The sequence below is a fragment of the Tamandua tetradactyla genome, chromosome 2 (assembly GCF_023851605.1).
Source record: "Tamandua tetradactyla isolate mTamTet1 chromosome 2, mTamTet1.pri, whole genome shotgun sequence".
NCBI lineage: Eukaryota > Metazoa > Chordata > Mammalia > Pilosa > Myrmecophagidae > Tamandua > Tamandua tetradactyla.
The window spans coordinates 76,594,148-76,618,430 of NC_135328.1; the positions used below are offsets into that span (position 1 = coordinate 76,594,148).

Genomic DNA, 24,283 nt, shown 5'->3' on the forward strand with positions numbered 1-24,283 from the left:
TCAATTTTTAGTCTTCCTTGTGCTTGAGTTATTATGCCATTGTTTTTCTCATTTCTTTAACTGTCACCCCCTTTTGTCCAATAAAAGTATTAGAGGTGAAAATGTTTCCTCTAATGCTCTTAATTGTATTCCACAAATATTAATGTGTAGCATTTTCTTCATCATTCAATATGATGAATTAAAAAATTTCCATTTAATCTCTTATTTTATCTATGAGTTATTTAGAAGTGCACCTCTGCAATTCCAAATGTGTGGAAGTTTAAAAAATTCTTTTATTATTTTTAAGGTGCTTCATTGAGATATATTCACATACCATACAGTCCATCCAAAGTGTATAATCAATAACTTTTAGAATATTCACAGAGTTGTGCATCCATCACCTCAATTAATTTTAGAATATTTTCATTACTTCAAAAAGAAAACGCTATACCTCACAATAGTCACCACTCAATCCCTCTATCTTTCCTCATTCTTACATACTACTTATCTATTTCTGTCTCTAGATTTATTTATATTTAAATTTTATATAAATGGAATCATACAATATATTGATTTTGTGTCTGTTTTCTTTCACTTAGCATAAATTTTAAAAAATGTGTTATTAATTAGAGAAGTTGTAACTTTACAGAAAAGTCATGTAAAAAGTAATGTTCCCAGATGTCCTCCCATTGTTGACACTTTGCATTAGAGTGATACCTTTGTAAAAATTGATGAAAGAACATTAGGAGTACATTAACTATAATCCATAGTTTACATTGGGTGTATTTTCCCCCTAAAGAACCCTATCATTAACATTTTGTATTAGGTTGTACATTTGTTACAATTCATGAAAGAATATCCTTATACTTGTGCTGTTAAGCCCAGTCCATTGTCCACAACAGGGTTCACTGTGTTATGCAGTCCTATATTTTATCTTCTAACTTTTAGTCTAGTACATACATGACCCTAAAATTCCCTTTTCAACTGTGTTCACATACATAGTTAAGCACTATAATTTACGCTCATAATAATGTGCTACTATCTCCACCATCCATTTCCAAACCTTTACAGTCAACCCAAATAGAAATTCTGTAAAGATTAAGCATTAGCACCCCATTCTCTACCCCCAAATTATCCCCTGGTAACTAATATACCAGATTCTAACTCTATGAGTTTGCTTATTATAATTAGTTCAAGTCAGTGTGATCATATAATATTTGTTCTTTTGTGCCTGGCTTATTTCACTCAGCATAATGTCCTCAATTATCTTTTTTTTCTCATGTATCACGACTTCATTTTTACAACTAAATAATAACCCATTGTATGTATATTTCATATTTTGTTTATCCATTTGTTGGTTGATGGATGCTTGGGTTGTTCCATCTTTTAGCAATTGTGAATAATGGTCCTATGAACATCGGTGTGCAAATAGCTGTTCAAGTCCTTGTTTTTAGTTCTTCTAGGTATATATATATTTGTCTTCCACAGTGGCTGAACCATTTTACATTCCAACCAGTAATGAATGAGTGTTCCAATTTCTCCACATCCTCTCCAACACTTTTAATTTTCTTTTTTTTTAGTGGTAGCCATTCTAGTGGATGTGAAATGATATCATTATGGTTTTGATTTGCATTTCCCTAGTGATACTGAACATCTTTTCATGTGCTTTTTAGCCATTTGTATATCCTCTTTGGAGAAATGTCTATTCAAATCTTTTGCCCGTTTTTAAAATTGGGTTGTTTGTCTTTTTATTGCTCAGTTGTAGGATTTCTTTATATATTCTGGATATGAAAACTTTATCAGATATGTGATTTGCAAATATTTTCTCCTGTTGAGTAGGTTGTCTTTTCAATTTAGTGGCAAAGTCCTTTTATGCACAAAAGTTTTTTTTTAATTTTGAGAAGGCCCCATTTATCTATTTTTTCTTTCATTTCTTGTGCTTTATGTATAGAGTCTAAGAAACCATTGCCTAACACAAAATCCTGAAGATGCATCCCTACATTTTCTACTAGGAGATTTATAGTCCTAGTTCTTATATTTAGGTCTTTTATCCACTTTGTGCTAATTTTTTAATATGGTGTGAAATAGGAGGTCCTCTTTCATTCTTTTACCTACGGATATGCAGTTCTCCAAGCACCTTTTGCTGAAGAGACTGTTCTTTCATGGCTGATAGACTTGACAGCCTTGTCAAAAATCTATTGGCCAAAGGTGTGAGGGTCTATTTTTGATCTCTCAATTCAATTTCATTGTTTGATTTATCTATCCTCATGCTAGTACCACACTGTCTTGACGTCTTCAGCTTTGTGATATGCTTTAAAGCCGGGAGGTAGGAGTCTTCCAACTTTGTTCTTCTTATTCAAGATGTTTTTGGCTATTTGGGGCCCCTTACCCTTCCAATTTAATTTGATAACTGGCTTTCCCATTTCCGGAAAGCAGGCTGTTGGAATTTTGATAGGGATTGCATTGAATTTGTAAATCATTTTAGATAGACTTGATATAGTAATGATATTTAGTTTTTCAATCCATGAACTCAGAATGCCCTTCCTTTTATTCAGGTCTTCTTTGAATTCTTTTAACAGTACTTTATAGTTTTCTGAATAAAAGTCCTTTGCATCCTTGATTAAATTTACTTCTAGATATTTGATTTATTTAGTTGCTGTTGTAAAGGAAATTTTTTTTCTTGATTTCCTCCTCAGATTGCTCACTCATAGTGTATAGAGATGCTACTGATTTTTGCATGTTGATCTTGCACCCAGCCACTTTGCTGAATTCATTTATTAGCTTTTGTAGCTTTGTTGTAGGTTTCTTGGGACATTCTGTATATAGGATCAAATAATCTGCAACTAATGATAGTTTTACTTCTTCCTTTCCAGTTTAGATGCCTCTTATTTTCTTTCTTCCCTAATTGCTCTGACTAGAACTTCTAGTACAATGTTGAATAAGAGTTGTGACAGTGGACATTCTTGTCTTGCTCCAGATCTTAGAGGGAAAGCTTTCAGTCTTTCACCTTTGTGTAGGATGTTAGCTGAGAGTTTTTGATATATGCCCTTTATCATTTTATCAAAGTTCTAAAGTTCTAGTGTTCTAGGTGTTTTTATCAAGAAAGTATGTTGAATTTTGTCTAATGCCTTTTCTGCATAAATGGAGGTGATGTGGTTTTTTCTCTTTGTTTTGTTGATGTGGTACAATATACCACATTAATTGATTTTCTTATGTTGGACCACTCTTGCATACCTGGGATAAAACCCATTTGATCGTGGTGCATAATTCTTTTGATGTGTTGTTGGATTTCATTTGCAAGTACTTTGCTGAGGATTTTTCCCTTCTTTATTCTCTAGGGAGAATGGTTTATAATTGTATTTTCTTGTAGTAACTTATCTGGCTTTGTTTTGGGGTATGTTGGCTTTAAAGAATTACAAAGAATGTAAATTTTACCTCCTCTTCAATTTCTTGGAAGAGTGAGAGCAGGTAGAATTCACTTGTGGAACATGGGCTCTTCTTTCTTGGGAGGTTTTTAATGACTAGTTCAATACTTAAATTGTAATTGATCAGTTGAGGCCTTCTGTTTCTTGTAGAAGTGTAGATTGTTTGTGTGTTTCTAAGAATTTGTCCATTTCATCTAGGTTGTCAAATTTGTTGGTTCATAGTTGTTGATGGTATCCTCTTAAGGACATTTTTATTTCTGTAGGGTCAGTAGTAACATTCCTGCTTTCATTTTTAAATTTTATTTACTTGCGTTTTCTCTCTTTATTTATCAGTAGCACTAAGGGTTTGTCAATTTTATTGATCTTTTTAAAGAACCAACTTTTGATTTTGTTAATTCTGTTTTGTTATTATCAATTTCCTTTATTTCTGCTCTTTTATTTCTTTCCTCCTCCTTGCTTTGTGATTAGTTTGCTGTTCTTTTTCTAGTTCCTAGGTGTGTGGTTAGGTCTTTGTTTTTAGCTCTTCCTTCTTTTTTAATGTAAGCATTTAGGGTTATAAATTTTCTTCTCAGCATGGGCTTTGGTGCATCTCCTAAGTTTTGATATACTGGGTTCGCATTTTTGTTCATCTCGAGATATTCTGATTTCCTTTGCAACTTCTTTGTTGACTCACTGATTGTTTAACAAAGTGTTATATAACTTCCATATTATCTATCAGATTTTGACCCCCAGCTTCACTCCATAATGGTTAGAGAAGATGCTTTGTATGACTTCAGTCTTTCTAAGTTGATTGAGACTTGTTTTATGACCCAATGTGTGGTCTGTCTTGGAGAATGATCCATGTACATTTGAAAAAAAATGTATACCCTGCTGTTTTGGAGTGCAGCTATTCAATATGTCTCTTTGGTCTAGTTCATTAATCATATTATTCAATTATTTCTGTTTCTTTATTGATCCTCTGTCTAGACATTCTGTTTATTGATGAGAGTGGTGTATTGAAGTCTCCAACTATTATTGTAGAGGTGTGCATTTCTCCTTTCAGTTTTGCCAGTGTTCGCCTCATATACTTTTGGGCACTGTAGTTAGGTACATAAATATTTACGATTGTTATTTCTTCTTGGGAAGTTGCTGCTTTTATTAATATATAGTATCCTTCTTTATTTCTTATAACAGCTTTTGATTTAAAGTCTATTTTGTCCAATATTAGCTCTTTTTTGTTACTATTTGCATGCAGTATCTTTTCACATCCATTCACTTTCACCCTGTTTTTGTCTTTGCATCTAGGATGAGTCTCTTGTAAACAACTTATATTTGGATCATGCTTTTTTAATCCATTTTGCCTTTGTCTTTTGCTTGGGAAGTTTAGTTCATTAACATTCACTATTATTACTGTGTTATTTTAAAGGCAATACTTACTTCAGACATTTTGTCCTTTGGTTTTTATGTCATATGATTTTTTTGGTCTCTTTTTTCCTTTGTTGCAGCCAACTTTTCTGTATAGTTGATCTTTTGTGATATATATGATCCTTTTATCATTTCTCTTTTTGTATATTTATGAAGTACTTTCTTTGTGGGTACCCTGGAATTTATATTACACAATCTATATCTCTAACCTACTAATTTGAAAAGATAGCAACTTAGCTCCAGTAGCATATGTGTTCTTTGCTCTCAAACCCCTCTTTCTGTTGTTTTTGCCCCACTTTACCACTTTACATTTTACATGTCTGTTATCAGGGAATGTGCCTTTTTCTTGTTCAATTGTATTCTGATTCTTATACAAATTGAAGAGCAGGATTGTATATTGAGGATGCAGTACTTTTGGTTTCCATTTATCCTTTTAGTTACCCTTCCTGATGATCCTCCTTTCTTCATACTACTCCAAGCCACTGTCCTCTGTCTTTTCCTTTCAGCCTGAAGAACTTACTCTGTAATTCTTGTAGAGCAGTACTCATGTTGACAGACTATCCCAGTTTCTGTTTATCTGTGAATATTTTGAACTCTCCCTCGTTTGTGAAGGATAGTTTTGCCAGATAAAAATTTGGGCCGGCAGTTTTTCTCCTTCAGTACTCTCACCTCTATGGTTTCTCATGAGAAATCACCACTTGGTTTTATAGAAGGTCCCTGTATGTAATGTATTGCTTTTCTCTTGCTCCTTTCGGAATTCTCTCTTTATATCTTTGGCTTTTAACATTCTGGTTAGAATATGTCTCAGAGTTGGTCTATTAGGATTTATTCTATTTGGAGTATGTTATAATTCTTGGACATGTATATTTGTGTATTTCATATGGGTGGGGAAATTTTCAGCCATTATTTCCTCAAATGTTCTTTCTCCTCCTTTTACCTTCTGTTTCCTTTCTGGGATACCCATGATGCATATGTTTGTGCACTTCATTCTGTCACTCACATCTGAGACACTGCTCAATTTTTTCTATTCTTTTCTCCTAAATGTTTGATTTTGATTGCCCTGCCTTCTAGTTCACTGATTCTTCTTCCTGTTTGAATCTGCTATTGTATGCCTCTAGCGTACTGGTGATCTCTACTATTGTGCTTTTCATACCCATTGTTTCTTCTGTTTATTTTTATACTTTCATATTCTTTGTATGTACCTACATTATCATCTTTATTTCTTTTATGTGTATTTTCCTTTATCTCCTTGAATTTATTTTGTTGATTTGTTTGAACATTTTTGATTAATTGGTCCAACTTCTGAGTCTCCTCTGAAGTTTTAATTTGTTCTTTTTGCTGAGCCACATCTTTCTGTTTCTTAGTGTGGCTCATAATTTTTTGGTGATGTTGAGGTATCTGATTATCTTGATGAGTTAAATCTGAAAGTCCATTTCTCCTAGGATTTTATTTTGATTGGCTTTGTGTTAAGGTTCTTCTTTGTTGCTTAGTCTAACTTATTCAGGCCCTTTAGATTAGCCCATGTTTAATTGTTCAGATTTCCTTAGCTCTTCTTCATCTGATTCTTGCCCTGGAAATGTGGTGCAATTTTTCTGCAATTATTTCACCTTCAGGAGAGAGCTTCCTTTCCTTTATTCATTCTCTGGGAATTTTGACCTGTTTGTTTTTGTGCAGACTTTTTTCCCCAGCTCCTACAACTACTTTAAATTCTCTCCCTCACTCAGTACCCACTTTCCTTATATTTTTCAGTCCTTGGTACTGTCTTCTTTTACAGCAGCTCAGTTTAAATCCCCACTTTTTTTTTCCTGTGAAGCTTTTCTGCCTGCAGTTTTTTCCCTGTTAGGTTATACCCCCTGGGGAGCAATATAGGGTCAATCCAGAAAGTGGGTCACTTCAGAAAATTCTGTTGCCTTTAGGTGACCTGCCAACTGAAACTGAATTGAGTGAAGACACATTTGTTCTTACCAGATATCTATAGCAATCTCTCTCTTATTTTTTTTTATATTTTATTTTTACTTTTTTGCCCCTGGGGACCCTTTTGTAGGCAGCACTCCTTAGTAGTTTGTGCCTCTGAGGACTTAGGTCCTTGTGCCTAGATGTGCATGTAGTTCCAACATGCTTCTGTGAGTCCTTCTATCATCTTAGTCAGTGGTGGGAGGGAGCTGGGTTGTGCTGCCTCTGTGTGACTCCCAAGCTGGCATGATCAAGTGAAGGGGAAGGGAAGAAAAACCGACTGGTGGTTGGGGATGGAATTCTCCTGAGATTTTCTGTTTCTTTGAGTCAGTGTTTGTGGAATCCTCCTCCATTCTCTACTGTCTTCCAGAGTTCTAAACAATTGGAGATTGTTCTTTTATTCTCTAAATCCCTGGGGAGTTTTTTTCAGGGCATGTCTTTGAAAAGGTTTTTTCAGGGCATTGCCATGTTGATTTTATCACTTCATGTATGAGTTTGATAAAATAAATTCTTGACTTTTACCTTAATTGCATTGCTGTAATTTCTTCTTGAATCTATTTTCCTTTTTCTGAAAGGAAATGCTGTTGAAGTTCTTTTCAGTGAAAATCTCCTATTAATAAATTCTCCCATTTGTTTGTTAATCTGTAAAAGTCTTGGTTATTGCCTGTGTTATAAAAAGTTACTTTTGCTGGTGTACAGTTGTAGGTTGACACATTTCCTTTCAATGCTTGGAACATATTTTTCTATTGTTTTTGTCAAGTCTGGTTTCAATCTAATTCAGTGTTAGTAGATGTTTTAATAGGTGCCTCTCTGGGAGAAAATTCCTGATTTTAGTGTTTGCTGATTTCTGTGGTGTCAATACTCTCAACATGTAATATGTGAAGTAATATCATTTATTGTTAAGTTGGGAAGAGATGTGCAGTAGCACACCATTATGAAGCATTTCCACTCTCCTGATATGATAAATAATTACCTCAAGTTAATATGTAGTAAAATATTTAGGAAGTGGTAAGTATTTATTACCTCTGTTTTTAATGTATTTTTTACTTGTAAATTTATACAATTTAATTTTTAATAATGGTCATGTTTAGCAACGGGCTCACAAAATTCCTGAAAATTTAATAGGTGGCTCTTGTTAGTCTATGAGTCTGTTCCAGCATACTACTTTTTTATTTGTTCTTTTTTAAATAGGTAATCTCTTGTTTCTTACTACTTTTGCCATCTCTTTTTCTTTAGTCTTCTGTCTGTTTAGTTTCATGTGCTTAGGAGTAAATTGCTATTAATTTATGTATGTATTATTTTTATATTATAATTGTTCTTTCTGTGAATTAATGTCTTTTATCATGTTTGGAAATTTAGTCATTGCATTTTCTTCATTGACTATTTTGTTTGGGCCTCTTATTAGATATCTGTTATTTTGATTCAGTTTTCTAGTCTCTTAGTAGTTTTTATATTTTTCAATTTCTTATGCCTTTGTGCTTCATTCTGGCAGTTTCTTCGGATCTGTCCAGTACACTAATTCTTTTCAGGTGTGTTTAACCTCCTGTTTAACTCGTTCCACTGAGCCATTACTCCGACAGTGATTTTTTTTGTTTTCCATTTCTTAAAGCTTTATTTGCTGCTTTTCAGTGGCCTGGTCATTCTTATTAATGCATTGCTCGGTCACTTTTCAGGTTCCAATGTTTTCCTTTGCACACATTTTGTGAAGTTATTTTATATTCTGCATCTGACAATTCTGATATCTCCGATCCTTGATGTCCTTCTACCAAATCTCAGATCATAGTGACTTGTTTCTTTGTGTTCAGAGATAATTCAAAATTGTGAGTTCATGTTGATTTAGCTGAAAGTTGGGAATCCTGAGACCTGAATTCAATGTGCTTTACCCGACAGTGGCTGTGTAAATCCACTCCTGTGAGGCTCTGAGGTTCAGTCTCCATATGTACTGTCGGCCCCACCCAGGTTTGGTTTTTAGAAACCCATGGGTGCATAGGCATGTGTGTGTCGTTTAGGCAACCCCATCTTTCATGCTTGATTGCAATTCTCAGTTTGTGTTTTAACTCTCTTCTTTTCCATGTCCTGTTCTTTCTGTTTTGCTTTTACACACTCTTGGTTTTTAGATATTTCCTTTATTCTTTTACAAGCCCTGCAATGCTGTAAGAGTTTTTATTGTAATTTATCTAGTATGTGGTTGTATTGTAAAGAGAATTTACCGTATTGCCCAAATTAGAAGTTGTTTGTTTGGAAATCACTGTATGTTTGGTATTTTAGCATTGTTCTTTGCACATAGAAGAGACTCAATATAAATGTATTGAATAACTATTGCGAGAGGGTAACAGCACAGCTGTGATTATATTTTCCCCATTGTTCAGTTGTATTTCTTTTAAAAAATTTAAATTGTTATTGAATTTTTATGTCTAAGGTACCATTTTTCCGTCTGTACTTGTGGCCACTCTTGTGACTAGTAGTATATGTTGAAAGTTGACTATTTTCATAATATTACTTATCAAGACACGTCAGAAAGCCAACTATTAGAAGAGAAGGTAGAATGGTCTCACTAATATATTTTAAAGCTTGTTCAAGACAACAGAAATTGTATAAAACTAAATGTACATAAACCTAGACAGAGAGCAATATAGTAATTATTTTGAGTTTCTAGTTTCAAACTACAAAGGTAAACAAAAACTTGCTTAAAACTGAAAAGTGTTCTAACTATAACTTATTTTTAATGGTACTTAATTATAACTTAGAATTTAAGTCTTACCAAATCAGGGAATAGTACATAAATAGAAGGATTTTAAATGAGTCAAATTCTGAAACAGTAGTGATTTATAGTATATACAACATAGCTGGAACTATATGTTTCTTCATTTGAGGAAGAAAGATATTTTAAAATTTTGTCTGCTTGGAATATTATTTTGTAAAGCATTGATTATTTTTTGTCAGTTGAGATTACACTTAAACTTTACATGCAGATGATACAGTACTTCAATATATTTTCAATATTAAAGAAAATGTGTGTTTGGTTTCTTTTTAATGCTTTTGCAGATAAGGCTAGGGAAATGAAACTTTATTATTCTGTTTATTTCAGAACTGAAAGAAATTTTTTCAGGGAATTCCATTTCTCAAATGTAAATATGATTTATAATTTTCATTTTTAGCTTCTGTTAATACGTAAAATGTATAAAACTCAAAATGCAATCTAGATATCTGTAGCTCAGTGCTTGATTGTGGTTTGCTAAAAAATGTAAGATAAGATTGCGTTCAAACCACATCAGAAGAAAAATTGAAAAAATTTTTCAAACACAGGAAGATGCCAGTCACAGTTTAATAGGTTCTCTCTTTTCTTAATGCAAAATTTATTTCATAAAGTCTCCGATGTGCAAGTGGGTACATGAAAGGGGAAAGGATATAAAAATGCATTTGGGAAGTTGAAATTTATTTTACAGCAAAATAATGCATATACACAGTTTAAAAGAATTAAGTAGTAATGTTAGGTGTTTAAACAAAAAGCAAAAGTCTTGTATTCTATTCCTCTCCAAGCCCCTTCCCACTTTTTGGAAGGAATCACTTTACTAACCCCATCTCTTTTTCCTTGTGATATAACCCCATTTAAAATTATTCTCTTAGACACTTTTATGACTTTCTAGATGCTGAACAATGAACTCTAGTTCTCGTTCCACTAACTGTGGGCACAGTCTCTTGTTTTTCAACTTTGTAATCTCAGGGTATGTCCAAGTTTCTTTCCCTTCTCTGTTCCTGTTTCTACCTTTCATACTTGTCATCTAAACTTCTACTTTTACATTGTCAAGGTTAATAACAAGATCTTGTTGATAAAAATTTTAAACCCACCTGCTTGTCTGTAGTAGGAGTAGCAGTGGCAGTAGTAACTCATAGCAGTTACATAGTCCTGCTATATGCCAGGCACAAGTCTGGGCACTTTACATATATTAAACCTATTTGATTATCACATTGACCATATATGGTAAATATTATTGTCCCCATTTTTCAGACATGGAGAGTTTGCTTAGTAAGTGGTGGAGCTGAGTAAGTTATTCCTAGAAGTTGAAAATCAGTAAATATTGTTGTTTTTGACTAGGTAAGATGTTTACTCACAGCTAAGATGTGTGTCATTATATTTTATTTCTTATATAGCTAGTTATTATTGTGACTTTTAAATAGTTGTTTTTCTTTATTGCTTCTTGTTTTGTGCTAATACTCTCACATTCCCAGCCTTTCCAAATGCTTCCTATAGGGGCTCTCATAAGGTCCTCTAAGTTTCTTACACAGTGACTTCTCCCACCCTTTTTGGGGGTAATTATTAATTTGATTTGAGAAATTCAAATTTTTGTCACTTCAAAATGTTTAGTGTGGCAAGATCATCCAGAATGATACTTCCTATTTGCCTATGCCATTTTACGATCAATCCCCAACAAACTAGGCGGAGTAGTAGCCCTAATCTGCTGAATCCTCGTACTTATAATCATGCCACTACTACACACAGCCAAACAATGGAGCATAATATTCCGACCACTAAGCCAACTACTATTCTGACTCTTAGCAGCTAACCTACTCATCCTGACATGAATCGGCGGCCAACCCGTCGAACACCCCTTCATCATTATCGGCCAAGTAGCTTCAATCTCATACTTCTCAATCATCCTAATCTTAATACCACTAGCAGGTATCCTAGAAAACCACCTAATAAAACTATAAGCCCTTGTAGTATAAACATTACACTGGTCTTGTAAGCCAAAAATGAAGTAACCACTTCCAAGGACACTCAGGGAAGAAAAATGCCATTCCACCATCAACTCCCAAAGCTGAAGTTCTAATTAAACTATTCCCTGCTTCAACTGTAGAGTTGAACAGAGAATTAACTCATGAAACAGATTCTTACATTGATTTTGAAAACATTTAATTTTGAGAGTACCTTACAGTTTTGTTATACTCTTTGAAATAACTGGAGACATCCTGTGTCCTTTAGGGGCATTGTTGCTTTTCCGATATTACATAAGCCCTCTAAACACTACTATTTTAGTGACTGTCCATTTAAAACTATGTGTTTGGTACAAAAGACTCAAAATTTGAGCCACCTGAGATGTAAACAGAAAGACCCTCTAATTTCAAAATGTTATTTGTCATCTACCAAAATATAATTTGCTCTGCTCCCTGTGCTGTAATTGATTAGAATTTCATTTGTATCATTTTGCCCAGGTGAGGGTCACATTCAAATTTTTTGTTCTTTTAAAGTCATTGAACTCCTCTCTCTTTTCTATCCATCCTTCTTTCATTTCCAGCTCAAGTTGTTGACAAGGTTGACAGTTGAATTTGAAACCAGTTTAGTTGACTTTGAGTCAATAGAAGTATGGTGGCTGAGGGCTTTGGAACCAAACTACCTGGACTTAAATCTCAGGTTATGATTATATATGTGTCTTTGGGCACATTGGGTAAACTGTGCCTTGGTTTCCTCACCTCAAAATTAGGGTTAATAACTACTTCACAAGACTGTTGAGTTAGTCATTATTAAGTTCTACACCAGAGTCTGGACAAGTAAGTGTCCAGTAAGCTGTGACCCACCACCACCACCCACGCATGCAGTCGTCTTATCGCCACCACCCCTGTCATCCTTGTCCTCACCTCACCACTGTCATCGTCACCAGCGCTACCATTGTCCCCCCCAGTACAGTCCTCCCTGTGACCTTCCCTTCTTTACTGTCCACCCACCACTACAGCCAATCTACCATATTGCTGCCACATGATCGTCCTAAAATGAATAGCTGTTCAAATAGAGCTCCTCAAGGTGCCACGTGTGTCTCCTTTTTGTCCAAGATGTAACTGCATTTTGTGGCTGGTATTAAGGGCAGCATGTTTTAATAAGGAATTGACAGAACTCATAGCCAGGTATGGCTTAGGAAAATCTGTCTTTCTGTTCTTGTCTGGATCCTCTCCTTAAATGTTCATCAGCATCTCTTGAGCCTGTTGCCTGCTATGTGCTGATTCATGCTTAACCATCTTTTGTTATTTGTTCGAATATAGATCTTATCTGTACTTCTGTAGGTGTACTTATATCTGCGTTAGAAACTATTCAGATCCAGGCAAATTGGGGAATTTTGGAGGATGTGACTCTCCAATTCTGTAAAACAGTCTGCTTCCCTTCCCTTATCAGACCTTGAAGTGGGTTTTTACTGTCTTTCCTGAGCTATGGGAGTATGAAACTAGTTCCCTCTAGTTTCATGGTTGTCATCTCCAAAAATGGGGCATTATTAAGAAGTCAAAATAAGTAAAAAAAAAAAAAAAAAAAAAAAACTATCCCAAATATTGTGTCCTCTAACAGTGGAGCTCTTTTTTGCTTTTTTGTGCATATATACATTTTTTGTATTAATTTTACACATTCACCATTAGATTGTTCCGGAATGAAAGATTCCTTATATTCCCAAGATTCAGTGTCTTTTCTTTTCCACTTGTACCATATTCATTTAGTCTTCTCATTAACAATTGTTAAATTTTGGGTCTATTGCCTCTATTTAGTTTGCTGTTTAAGTAAATTTGGGTTCATTCTTTAAACTAGTCCTACCAATTGTTAAAATGATTTTGCCTCATAATCTTATTGTCTTATAATATTAATTTTTAATGAGTCACTTGAGTATATGTAAAATGATGCCAAAAAGCCTATAAAAATTATCAATAGTCCGCATTGCTTCTGCCTCCCCTACAACACGCACACACACACACACACACACACACACACACACACACTCACACACACCTTCTCAATTACTTTCAACTTTTTGGCTGTTTTTTTTATATTATCCCCACTATTGAAATATTTACAAATTGTCTCCTCCTTAATTTTATTCCTGTTATGTTAGATGAGAATTTTAAATTCAAGAAGCATCATCTCTTAATTTATATTCAAAAGAAGCACATAGATTTCACTTAAATCAGTGCTAACTCGATCAATTTCTAGTTTTTGAACCCTAAATAAACATTTAATGTCATTATTTTAAAGTGTACCTGTTGGTGAAATCTGTATATTTAACATTATAATACCACTCTATCTGGTATTATAATTTATAGATTTTTTTCATTTTTTTTTCTAGTTTATCAAAATGTGTACCAAGTGGTTACCTTTATGCTTGGTTTATCCCCTCACTTCTCCCTTCACTTCTCCTTTTTAATGTATTTAAGGCTATAAATTTTCCTTTGAATACATATTTTGCTGTGCCTATAGATATGAAATGCTCTTTTTATTGTTTTATATTAATTGATTTTTCTTTTTTAGAAAATTTATTAGATCATAATCAGGCAGTATAATCTTTACAGCCATTAAAAAGAGAGTTTGTGACACCTTTATGATTGTTTTTTGTCAGTGTTTCATGGACACGTAAAAAGTAAGCTTTATTCAAGGGATAGAAAGTTGTATTTATAGGTATTAAATCAAGTTTGTGGCTTGTTTTCATCAATTCTATTATGTCCCTACTCATTTTGGGTTGGCTTAACAACAGTAATTTACTGACTCATGGTTTCAGAGGCTAGGGAGGTTTACTTTCTCCCAGATTGGTATCTTCTGACTGGCCGGCAATCTGGGGTTCCTTGGCTTGTCCATCACATGGAAGTGTATTTTCCTTTCTCTTCCAAATTTTGTTGATGTCCGATTTCTGGCTTCTCCCTGTGGCCTTCTCTGTAAGGCCTTCAGTAACAGGATTAAGACTCATCCTAAGTCATTGGCAATACTTAACCAAAAATAACATCTTCTAAAGGTCCTATTTATAATGAGTTCAGATTAAGAACATGATTTTTGGGATACATAACTCCAAGCCACCATACCCTGTCTGACAGAGTCTGTCTTTCAGTGAGAGAATTCAAAGTCCTTTCATTTTTAGTCTGAGTGGTACTTCATTTTACTGTTTTCCTCTTATCTTGTTCATTATTTATATCTGTGACTTTTTCCTTTTTCTTGATTTTGCCTATGTTTTCAATTTGGTATTCATCCCTCATTTCACCTTTGTTTATGTGGAAGTGCTTCTGTATTTTTCCATTCCATTATTGGACCCCTTCCCTTTCCATTGCTCATAATCCTTTTTTTTTTCTGCGTGAAAAATACACCAACGCTTTTCTCTCACCTTGACCCTCTAATCTTCTTTTCCTTTCCTAAATTTTTGTGGAGATAATTTAGTGTTTTAGGTCCAAAATTCTATTAGACTTTTCTGTGTCAGGAATTCTTACCGAACACTTCTATTATACATCCCAGATAGTCTATTATCTATTTAGATTTAATTTCCTCCAGAGTGCAAGGTACATTGCGCCTGTTTATTTTTCTCTCCATCTTCCTGCATGTAAAAGTCTCTTTTCTGATTCAGCTTTTTTTTTGGTTGGAATTATTTCCCATGTGCTTTTCTTAGATGGGACACTGGCTGATGTGCTTTTGAATCCTTAAATTTTGTCAGTACTTCTTTTACACTGACTGTTTTGGGGATGTTTGTGTCATACTTCTTTTATTCCTAGTAGTCTAGATGCTAATTGCTCTTTCTTCCAGTGTTACAAATGAGAAGTCCAATATTAATTTGATTCTTTTTCAATTGCAAATAGTTATTTTTTTCTGGTAACTTGAAAGTTTTTGTTTTTACCCTTAGAGTTTGGGTATTTTACCGTGATGTTCTTGGATGACTGTCTTTTCTCATCAGTTTTATTTAGATTTTGGTGAACCCTGGTTGCAGTTTGCTCTTTTCTTTACTTCAGATAAATTTTCTTCTCTTTTCTTCCTTCTGGAGACTCTTTTGGAACTCTTTCTATAGCTGATATATTAGGTTGCCTTGATCTGTTCTTTAGATCTCTTTATCTTTTCCCATTTTGATTCTCATCTCATATGTTTATTTTATGCTGTGAGCTTTTTACCAGTTGACCTTTCATGCCACCAGTTTGAGTCTGTCCTCTTCTTTAATTTACATACTTAATTATTCAGCTTGAGGATTTTTTAAATTTTAATTAAAGTTATTTTTTTCTTTCCACCTATTACATTCTGTATTCTGCTTGACTCTTCTTAGATGGTCATACCAAGTTTGGCCTCAATTTTTCATGTCTTCTCCAGCAGCAGTATTGTTTCTGCTCTCCCACCTTCATTCATCTTTAGGTGTGTTATTTATATGCACACTGGGATCGGATCGAGTTGTTAGGGGACTTTAGGTTGTTGGAATCTTGTAAGTGATGGCAGGTCTAGGAGTCTCAGACTGTGCTGTAGCCGCATGTATGCTGTCACTTTCTTATTCACACATCTGTAGGATTCTGTGCCTTCTGGTTTCCTTGCATTCCCCAGATTTAGGAGTAGAGAGAACTTGAGCACCTTCTGAGAGCCTTCTGGGCCAAGGAGGCTGGCCACACTCCTGCAGTTATTGATGGGCAGAACCCTTCTGGGTCTAGCTTGGGGCTCATAACAAAGGAAGTCCTGCAGCAACCGCCCTCACGCTCAAGATGCCCATAAGACCATGGGCATATTTTCCCAAGCCCAGGCTTGCTGGTCCTCAGAGCTCACTGATCAAGAAAGATAAATGGGTTGGATTTGGGATTGAAGGAAGGGTAAGTCAAATTCAAGGCTCTTTTTCTCCAGAATCCTACATTTTTATACTTCACAGCCTCAGTTGGTATTTCAACCCTCTGTGCCATTTATCATGTATCTAACGGCGTTATAGAAGATGCTTTTATTTCAGAAGCCTATCTTTGACTCTTACAGTTTTCTCCATGCCCTCATATAATGTTTTGAACTATTCTACACTTTTCAGGGGATGTTCTTTTAAAATGCAATTTAGACTAACTTCTGGAAGAGTGTATTTGTCCAGATGTAAATTTCATTGAACAAAATGTAAGTGATCTGAAAATCTTGCATGATTTTGAAGCCAGTTAAAGTAGGGCAGAGACCAAAAATAAGAGGCTAGCTAGAGGGAAGAAACAGGAAATGCAGAGAGAAACATCTTTTAGGTTATCAGTGGTACTAGAAACAGACATAGTGAAAACATGGAAATTGAAGACCAGATATAATCAGAAAACTCTATTCTGGCCAATAGTTACAAACTTTCATTTTCCTAAACCATCTACTAGAGTTGCTGACAAGTAGTATTAGATGAGATTACATATTAAAGAGACTAATATTACATATTAGTTATTTTCTAAAAAATTTAAAACAAGCATTCAGTAGAATCTGATTGGATTAAAGAAAATACTGTATTTTCTAGTCACTGATTGTAAAGTTAGCACAAATTTATGCACAGTTATGTTTAAACAGTTTTTTGCCTTAAATTTCTGAAATTTGATTTATGTGCAATGCTCTCCCTGGCTGAATTCCTTCATATTGTTTGAACTAATTAGCCTCAGGCAAAGAGGCTAATTATGCAGCATGTATAAACTTCACATTGAATGGTAATTAGTCTGTATTGCTCAGTGGCACTTAGTGTTGTTGAGGTTAAGAGTTCAGTAGAAATTTTGAAAAGCCAGTGACTAGATCCCCTGTGTATATGGGATAGATACACTGACAACCAATGAACAGTTTTATTCTGTATCAGTAGTGTTAATTTAATTCCTGATTTAGTATCTAAGCCTCTGTTTTACAATTATATGTATGAAAAGGAATCATATGGCATAAATTTGAACTTTACCATTTATCATGGACACAGACCAAATGAAATACAACCCTATAAAATAGAAACCTTTCTGTTGTTATCTAAATTTTACTTTTCTGGGAAGTTGTTATGGAATATGTTTATCCTCTTAACTTTGAGCTCTCTTAATTTAGAGATGTAGTGATAATGAGAGGGAAAGGAGTAAGAGAGATCAGGTGACCAGTTTTATCAAGATTGGTTTTTGTGTGGATGAAAAGGTAACAGTAGACATTAAATACCCAGATCAACATGGAGAGTGAAAAGTTATTAAATTTCTGGGGTTTTGTACTTAGCATTATATGGATGTAATTGAGACAAGAACGTAAACTTTCTGTGACACAAGAATCTGTCAGATACTATTATGCACCTTCTTCTTAGGTATTCCTAAGTTCTACAAAAGGGTTTTAAAAATAAATTGTGAAAGAACCACTGAAGATGCCATTTTTTTTCTGGTGCCAGAATATTGCTGTTGTTTTAAGGCCTGACATTTGAAAGTATATAGCTAGACTAATAATTATATTTTTTTAATTTGCATTTATAAAAATATGTGTAATACTTCATTAGGTTGAATATTAAACAGCAGTGGCAGGGTGTTCTAGAGCCGTAATTAGAAAACTGATTGCAAATTGCCAAGATTCAATGAGTCAACAAACCAAATAAGAGTTAAAAAAAAAAAAAAAACCCTCAAGGATATTAGATTTCAAAATGTTCTTCCTTAATTTAGTTTGTCCATTATAATTTGTTTTAATTATTTATAGTATTGCTTAATATGCCAGGAAATTATCTTGTAATAGCATTTATAAAATAATGAAATTTCAGTAGTATGAATCCTATCTTTAGCATTCTGCTTTTAAATCTCAGATTAAGATGTTTTGTTAGGAATTACCTAGTTTGATCTATAAAAGCATGCCTTTGCTGGGTAACTTTATCCATTTTAGAATTTTGAAACCAAATGCTTATTTGAGAAAGTAAATGGAATGATTTAGCATGTATCGTTTTGTTGTTGTTGAACAAATGGCACAAAAAATTATAAGAAGAAAAATACATATTTCCACTAACATGGGGCAATAATGTTTTGGGATAATACTTTCTGATGCATACCTATATACATGTGTTTTTTTTTTTTGCATAGACCCAGTATAGATTGCTCATTTAAGTGAAAAGCATATCCACTGCCTGCTGTATTCCATATCTTGCTAGGTATTTAAGGAATACAGACTTTGTTGACATATTGTTGGGCTGTGGGTTAGAGGAGAAACACGATAAGATAGCCTAAAGATGTAAATTCTGGTTGCAAATTGTGGACATTTATTTGAATTTGGTTCTATTAGGAGGTAGAAGTAAGTAAGAAAGAATTCTTCTTTTACTATTGATATAGATTTTTGCATATGAAGAATCTACCTCTATTTCTTATTCTTAATAGTAGAAGTTCACAGATATGGTAAGTATGGATTTAGATTTTGTTTCTAAACAGAAAGATTACATATTCTGCAATATTTATATGAGTGGAAAAAATTAGGAACACTGAAATGGAGTAGGCAGCAGTTAACTCTTTTCTTATGATTATACAATAGGAATGGATAAAGATGTTTCAAATCATTTGAATTTTAAGTGAACTCTTTATTCTGATTTACATACTTTCTTTTTCTCCACCCCTACCTGCCCCAATGAGAGATTTTTTTTTTCATGGGCAGGCACCGGGAATCGAACCCAGGTCTTTTGGCATGGCAGGCGAGAACTCTGAGCCAAGTTGCCCACCCAGATATTTCTTAATTGATACATTTTGTGCAACATAAAAATATTTGCCTTTTATCTTAAATTGAGAATTATTTTAATTCTTTTTTTTTTTTAGAGCCTAGCATTTCCTTATATTGAAAAGCCATTTAAAATGTACCAGTACCTGACCTTACTATGTGTCCCTGGGCTGCTTTTCTATGTGCCTTTTGATCTTGTGCTGTAGATGGTTGCTGTTTCCTTAAATACAATCTGGGTTTTGCTGTCTCATTGTCTTAGTTCACTCCTGGCTCCTTGTCTCCAAGTAGCATATTTTCTTCTCTTTCTAATAATTACTGACTTATCCTCCAGGACCAAATTAAGGTGTTACTTCTCTATAAATTTATGCATTATTCTTTTCCCATACACCCCACAAAACTATCCCCCTCTTTTTTTTGTCATAGCACTTTATAGGTGACTGTTAGAACAACTGTGAACATAGATACAGCATCATTAAAGAGTGGGGGCCAAGTGGTCCATCTTTGTATCTTCTAGGACCCGCATTTAGTTAATATATGTTGAGCTGAAATGTTTTAAAACCCCATGCTTTTAATGATTAAGAAAACAGTTTGCCTCATTAAATTCCTTGATAGTAGTAGTTTCTCCCATTATGTTTCTCATGTACACTATTCCCGCCTGTTTTGTGGTGGTGTTGGTTTATATAAAAATTAGTTTGAGAGTAATCAAAGAAGAATCATTTATGTAGATCAAATTCAAGAAAACTTGCTTTTGACTCTTGGTTTGTATTTAGTTTTGAGGGACGCATCTCTTTCTCCCCTTTCTGCAGGATCCTAACAGGAGTGTGCATACCAGCAGCAGCAGCAGCAGCAGTTGCAGCAGCAGCAGTAGCAGCAGCAGCAGCAGTAGCAGTAGCAGCAGTAGCAGCAGCAGGAGCAGTAGCAGCAGCAGTAGTAGCAGCAGCAGCAGCAGCAGCAGCAGCACCAGTTTTTCAAAGCCTCACAAATTAATGAAGGAGCACAAGGAAAAACCTTCTAAAGACTCCAGAGAACATAAAAGTGCCTTCAAAGAACCTTCCAGGGATCACAAATCTTCCAAAGAATCCTCTAAGAAACCCAAAGAAAATAAGCCACTGAAAGAAGAAAAAATAGTTCCTAAAATGGCCTTCAAGGAACCTAAACCCATGTCAAAAGAGCCAAAACCAGACAGTAACTTACTCACCATCACCAGTGGACAGCAAGATAAGAAAATTCCTAGTAAAAGGCCCCCCATTTCAGATTCTGAAGAACTCTCAGCCAAAAAAAGGAAAAAAAATAGCTCAGAGGCTTTATTTAAAAGTTTTTCTAGTGCACCTCCACTGATACTCACTTGTTCCGCTGACAAAAAACAGATAAAAGATAAATCTCACGTCAAGATGGGAAAGGTCAAAATTGAAAGTGAGACGTCAGAGAAGAAGAAATCAACTTTGCCACCATTTGATGATATTGTGGACCCCAATGATTCAGACGTGGAGGAGAATATGTCCTCTAAATCTGATGTGAGTAGTCCTGTTGCTTTCCCTGCCTTCCTCTATTTCAGATAGCTTCATGATCATTAATGAAGAAAATGAATGTTGATCCAATAAAATGATAGTGTGGAAGGAAATACAGCATAGAAATGAGTTTCAACTAATAGAAAAAAGGAAATGGAGTCACTAAGGAATCAGTAGGTTTTCTGCCTGTGAATAAAGTTGTTAAAGGAAAGATACATTCCATAGAATAATAATGAGTCGTTTGAATAGCAACAGAAAAATTTAGATGCTCATTAAAGTTTGATTATTATGCTTTTCAATGATTGCTGATCTAAGAAAATGAGAAGAGTGCAGTAAAACAAATACAAGGGAACGTATGTTTAAAAGAGACACAGAAAGTATTGGGCACAACTATAATGTTGATCTTTTGATCCATGGCATAAAGTAATTTGTTTACATAGATGGAAAGTTGGTGATAGTATTTTTTAAACAGGTTTATTGAGACAAAATTGATGCAAGAAACTGTACGTTTAAAGTATATAATTTGATTAGTATTGACATGTGGATACACCTGTGAAATCAGGTAACTTTTTTGAAAGTGAAATGTTTACTTTTGTTCTTTCAGTGTACGCCACTGATTTGAAAGGGGTGGACTATGTGATCTTCACTGAAAGTTTTTGCTGATGGGTATAATTATCTTCTGTGGGTGCCTAACTAGATGATCATCTAACACCATTAAAAAATAAGCTATTTGATGTTGAGATTTAGATAATTACAGGTTTCTCAGAGTTGGAATGAATTTTTAGGTTATCTATTCTAACCTCCTACCAATGTAAGAAATCTTATAGTACTAGAGATAGAACCGTTAGTAATTCAAAAAGTATTTGCTTCTGTTTCTGAAGAACAGATATAATTTACTATGTTATCTCCACGTCACCTTTTGTCCGCCGTTGGCCTTCTTCAGTGATTGTTATGGACAGAAAGCTGCCCAGGTGAGAATATTGTGTCGGTACCTTTCCCTGCCGTCTGCAGGCCTCCTTCCTGCTCACTTTAGCCAGTCCTGACATGTTAACCAATCAGATAGGAGCAGAGTGGTATATAAAATGCTGGAGATTGAGTAATTTGTTCCAGTGTCTGATATTAGGTTTATTAGCCATAGTTTGTGGATTGTAGATGGGATTTGATAGGGTTTGTCCCAGTATCTCAAACACTTATTTTTGTTCCTTTGCTTCTTATCTCTCCTCTTAGTTAGAAGTTTACTCTTAATACAGAAGTTATTTGAAATATTTTTGTTCGTTTGTTTGACTTGATTCAAATCCCTTGAAATATTCTTTGATGCTGTTGAGGCATGATGAGTCTTTTTTCTTATCTTTCTGAAATGTGGAGATTCTCCTCAACAAACCCTTTCAAATAGTGGGTTGTGAATCATTGATGTGGGCAAGATGAGAAGGAACAGGAAATTATTGTAAAGGAAAGCATTAAGCAGCCCAGCAGCCTCGGCACTGGTCAATAACTGATTTTGGCAGCTTGGGGCAGGGCCTTGGCGTTTCCCAACTTCAGGGATCACCGTTCACATCCTCGTTGTGGGCGGTGCTTCATCTGAGTATATGTGATAAGATAATCTTTCTAAGCTTTCCAATTTCATTGTTTGAATCTGAGACAGATTTGTGTTCATTTTGGGGTGGGGTGACAGGCAATTTTAGACATGATGGGCAAAGGCCATGGACTTTGGAAATGAGAAAGACACAAAAGAAATCAGAACAGTGGGAAAAACTAAGAAGGGCTGGGAAAAATTTTTATTTACCTTACCTGTCTGTAAAGAAAATATCTTGTTTCCCCAGTACAAGTGAGTTACAGTTAAATGGAAGAACTTTCTTTTTTTTACACAAATATCTTAGTATCTCAGAATTTAGAAATAACAGTTACAACTCCTGGACAGATGTGACTGCTGTAAGAGCTTACAATCTAGGACCCTTTACAATAGGCCTCAACCTGATAATCCATGCTCTTGACTTCTGCCCTCTGAGTTTGTCTATTATAGTTAGTCCATATGAGTGAGACATGGTAACATTTGTTGTTTTGTTTCTGACATTTCATTGAACATATTGTCCTCAGTGCTCACTTATCTAGTTGCATGCCTCACAACTTCATTCCTCTTGTAGCTGCTCAGTATTCTATTGTATCTACATGTTTTTTTTTTTTACTTTTTTTTTTATTGTATAACATTTATACAAAGCAAAGAAATAAAAAAACAATAGTTTTCAAAGCACTCTTTAACAAGTGGTTGCAGGACGGATCCCAAAATTTGTCATGGGCTACCATACGATCCTCTCATATTTTTCCTTCTAGCTGCTCCAGACTATAGGGGGCTTAAATACTTTTTTTATCACTACAATCAACTTGTTTTCCTTCTTTTTTTGTGAACAATAACATATATACAAAAAAGCTTTAAATTTCTATGCCAAGCACCACAATTAGTTGTAGAACATATTTCAGAGTTCGACATGGGTTACAATTTCACAATTTTAGATTTTTACTTCTAGCTGCTCTTAACTACTGGAGATTAAAAGAGATACCAATTTAATGATTCAGCAGTGATATTCATTTGTTAAGTCCTATCTTCTGTGCATAATTCCACCATCGCCTTTGATCTTTCCATACCTCCCTTTGAGGTTATTTGGACTATGGCAATTCTAAATTTTTGATATTGGAAGAGTCTGTCACTAATATGGGGCAGGAAGATGGAACCACCTGATGTTCTGGAGAGGCTGGGCTAGGTTTCAGGACTTATCTGGACCAGGGACCCATCTGAAGGTTGTAAGTTTCTGAAAAGTTACTGTAGTCCATTGAACCCTTGTGGAATCTTATATATTGCCCTAGGTGTTCTTTAATATTGGCTGGAATGGTCCTGGTTGGGGGTTGGCAGGTTATGATAAGTAGCAAGGTCTACCTGAAGCTTGCATAAGAGCAACATCCAGAGTTGCCTCTCAACTCTATTTGAACTCTCTCTGCCACTGATACTTTATTAAATTACACTTCTTTTCCTCTTTTTGGTCAGGATGCAATCGTTGATCCCATGGTGCCAGGTCTGGATTCATCCCTGGGAGTCATCTCCCACGAGGAAGAACTTTTTAAAGAAGTGTTTTCCATAACGATTTTAGGTTATACATAAAAATTTAAATAGCATAATTGAAATGGATCAGGAGGCTTATGTTATTGATTCACATGGTTCTTTTTACACATAAAGAGATCCATTATCGTAACATGAAAGCCCATCAATAATTTTTCCCTACAGAGGAATTTGGAAGTGGGGGGCAAATGGTAGGAAGGCTGAAGGGCTGTTTTGTAGTGGGTGAGCAATTAGCAAATTCAGAAAACAAAATAAGGGAATGTTCTTACTAGTCTGTGAATGTTAGCATGAAGAACATTTACGTTCAAGCACCTGAGTAATTCCCATTCCAGTCAAACTGATCTTGGGCTAGGACTTTTACCACGTTGAGACTGCAGTGATCCAGCAAATTTAGGAAAGTGACGTTCTTACAAGTGACTAACATTAACAAGCAGCTGGAAAGGATGAGGGTCTAAAAATATGAATGTCACCTAAAAGTTTATAGTTGTTGGCTTTTAATAAT

The 24,283-nt window shown here is 34.7% G+C and overlaps 1 protein-coding gene across 8 annotated transcripts in view; it reads left to right on the top strand.

The window, feature by feature from the left end:
• The window catches only part of MLLT3 (MLLT3 super elongation complex subunit), a 265,987-nt gene that overhangs the window by 180,202 nt on the left and 61,502 nt on the right, over positions 1-24,283 (top strand). For all 8 annotated transcript variants that reach the window (XM_077148051.1, XM_077148048.1, XM_077148053.1 and 5 more), the window contains one exon: positions 19,971-20,678. In XM_077148051.1, coding sequence (XP_077004166.1) covers positions 19,971-20,678 — 708 coding nt within the window. The remainder of the gene's footprint in view (positions 1-19,970; positions 20,679-24,283) is intronic.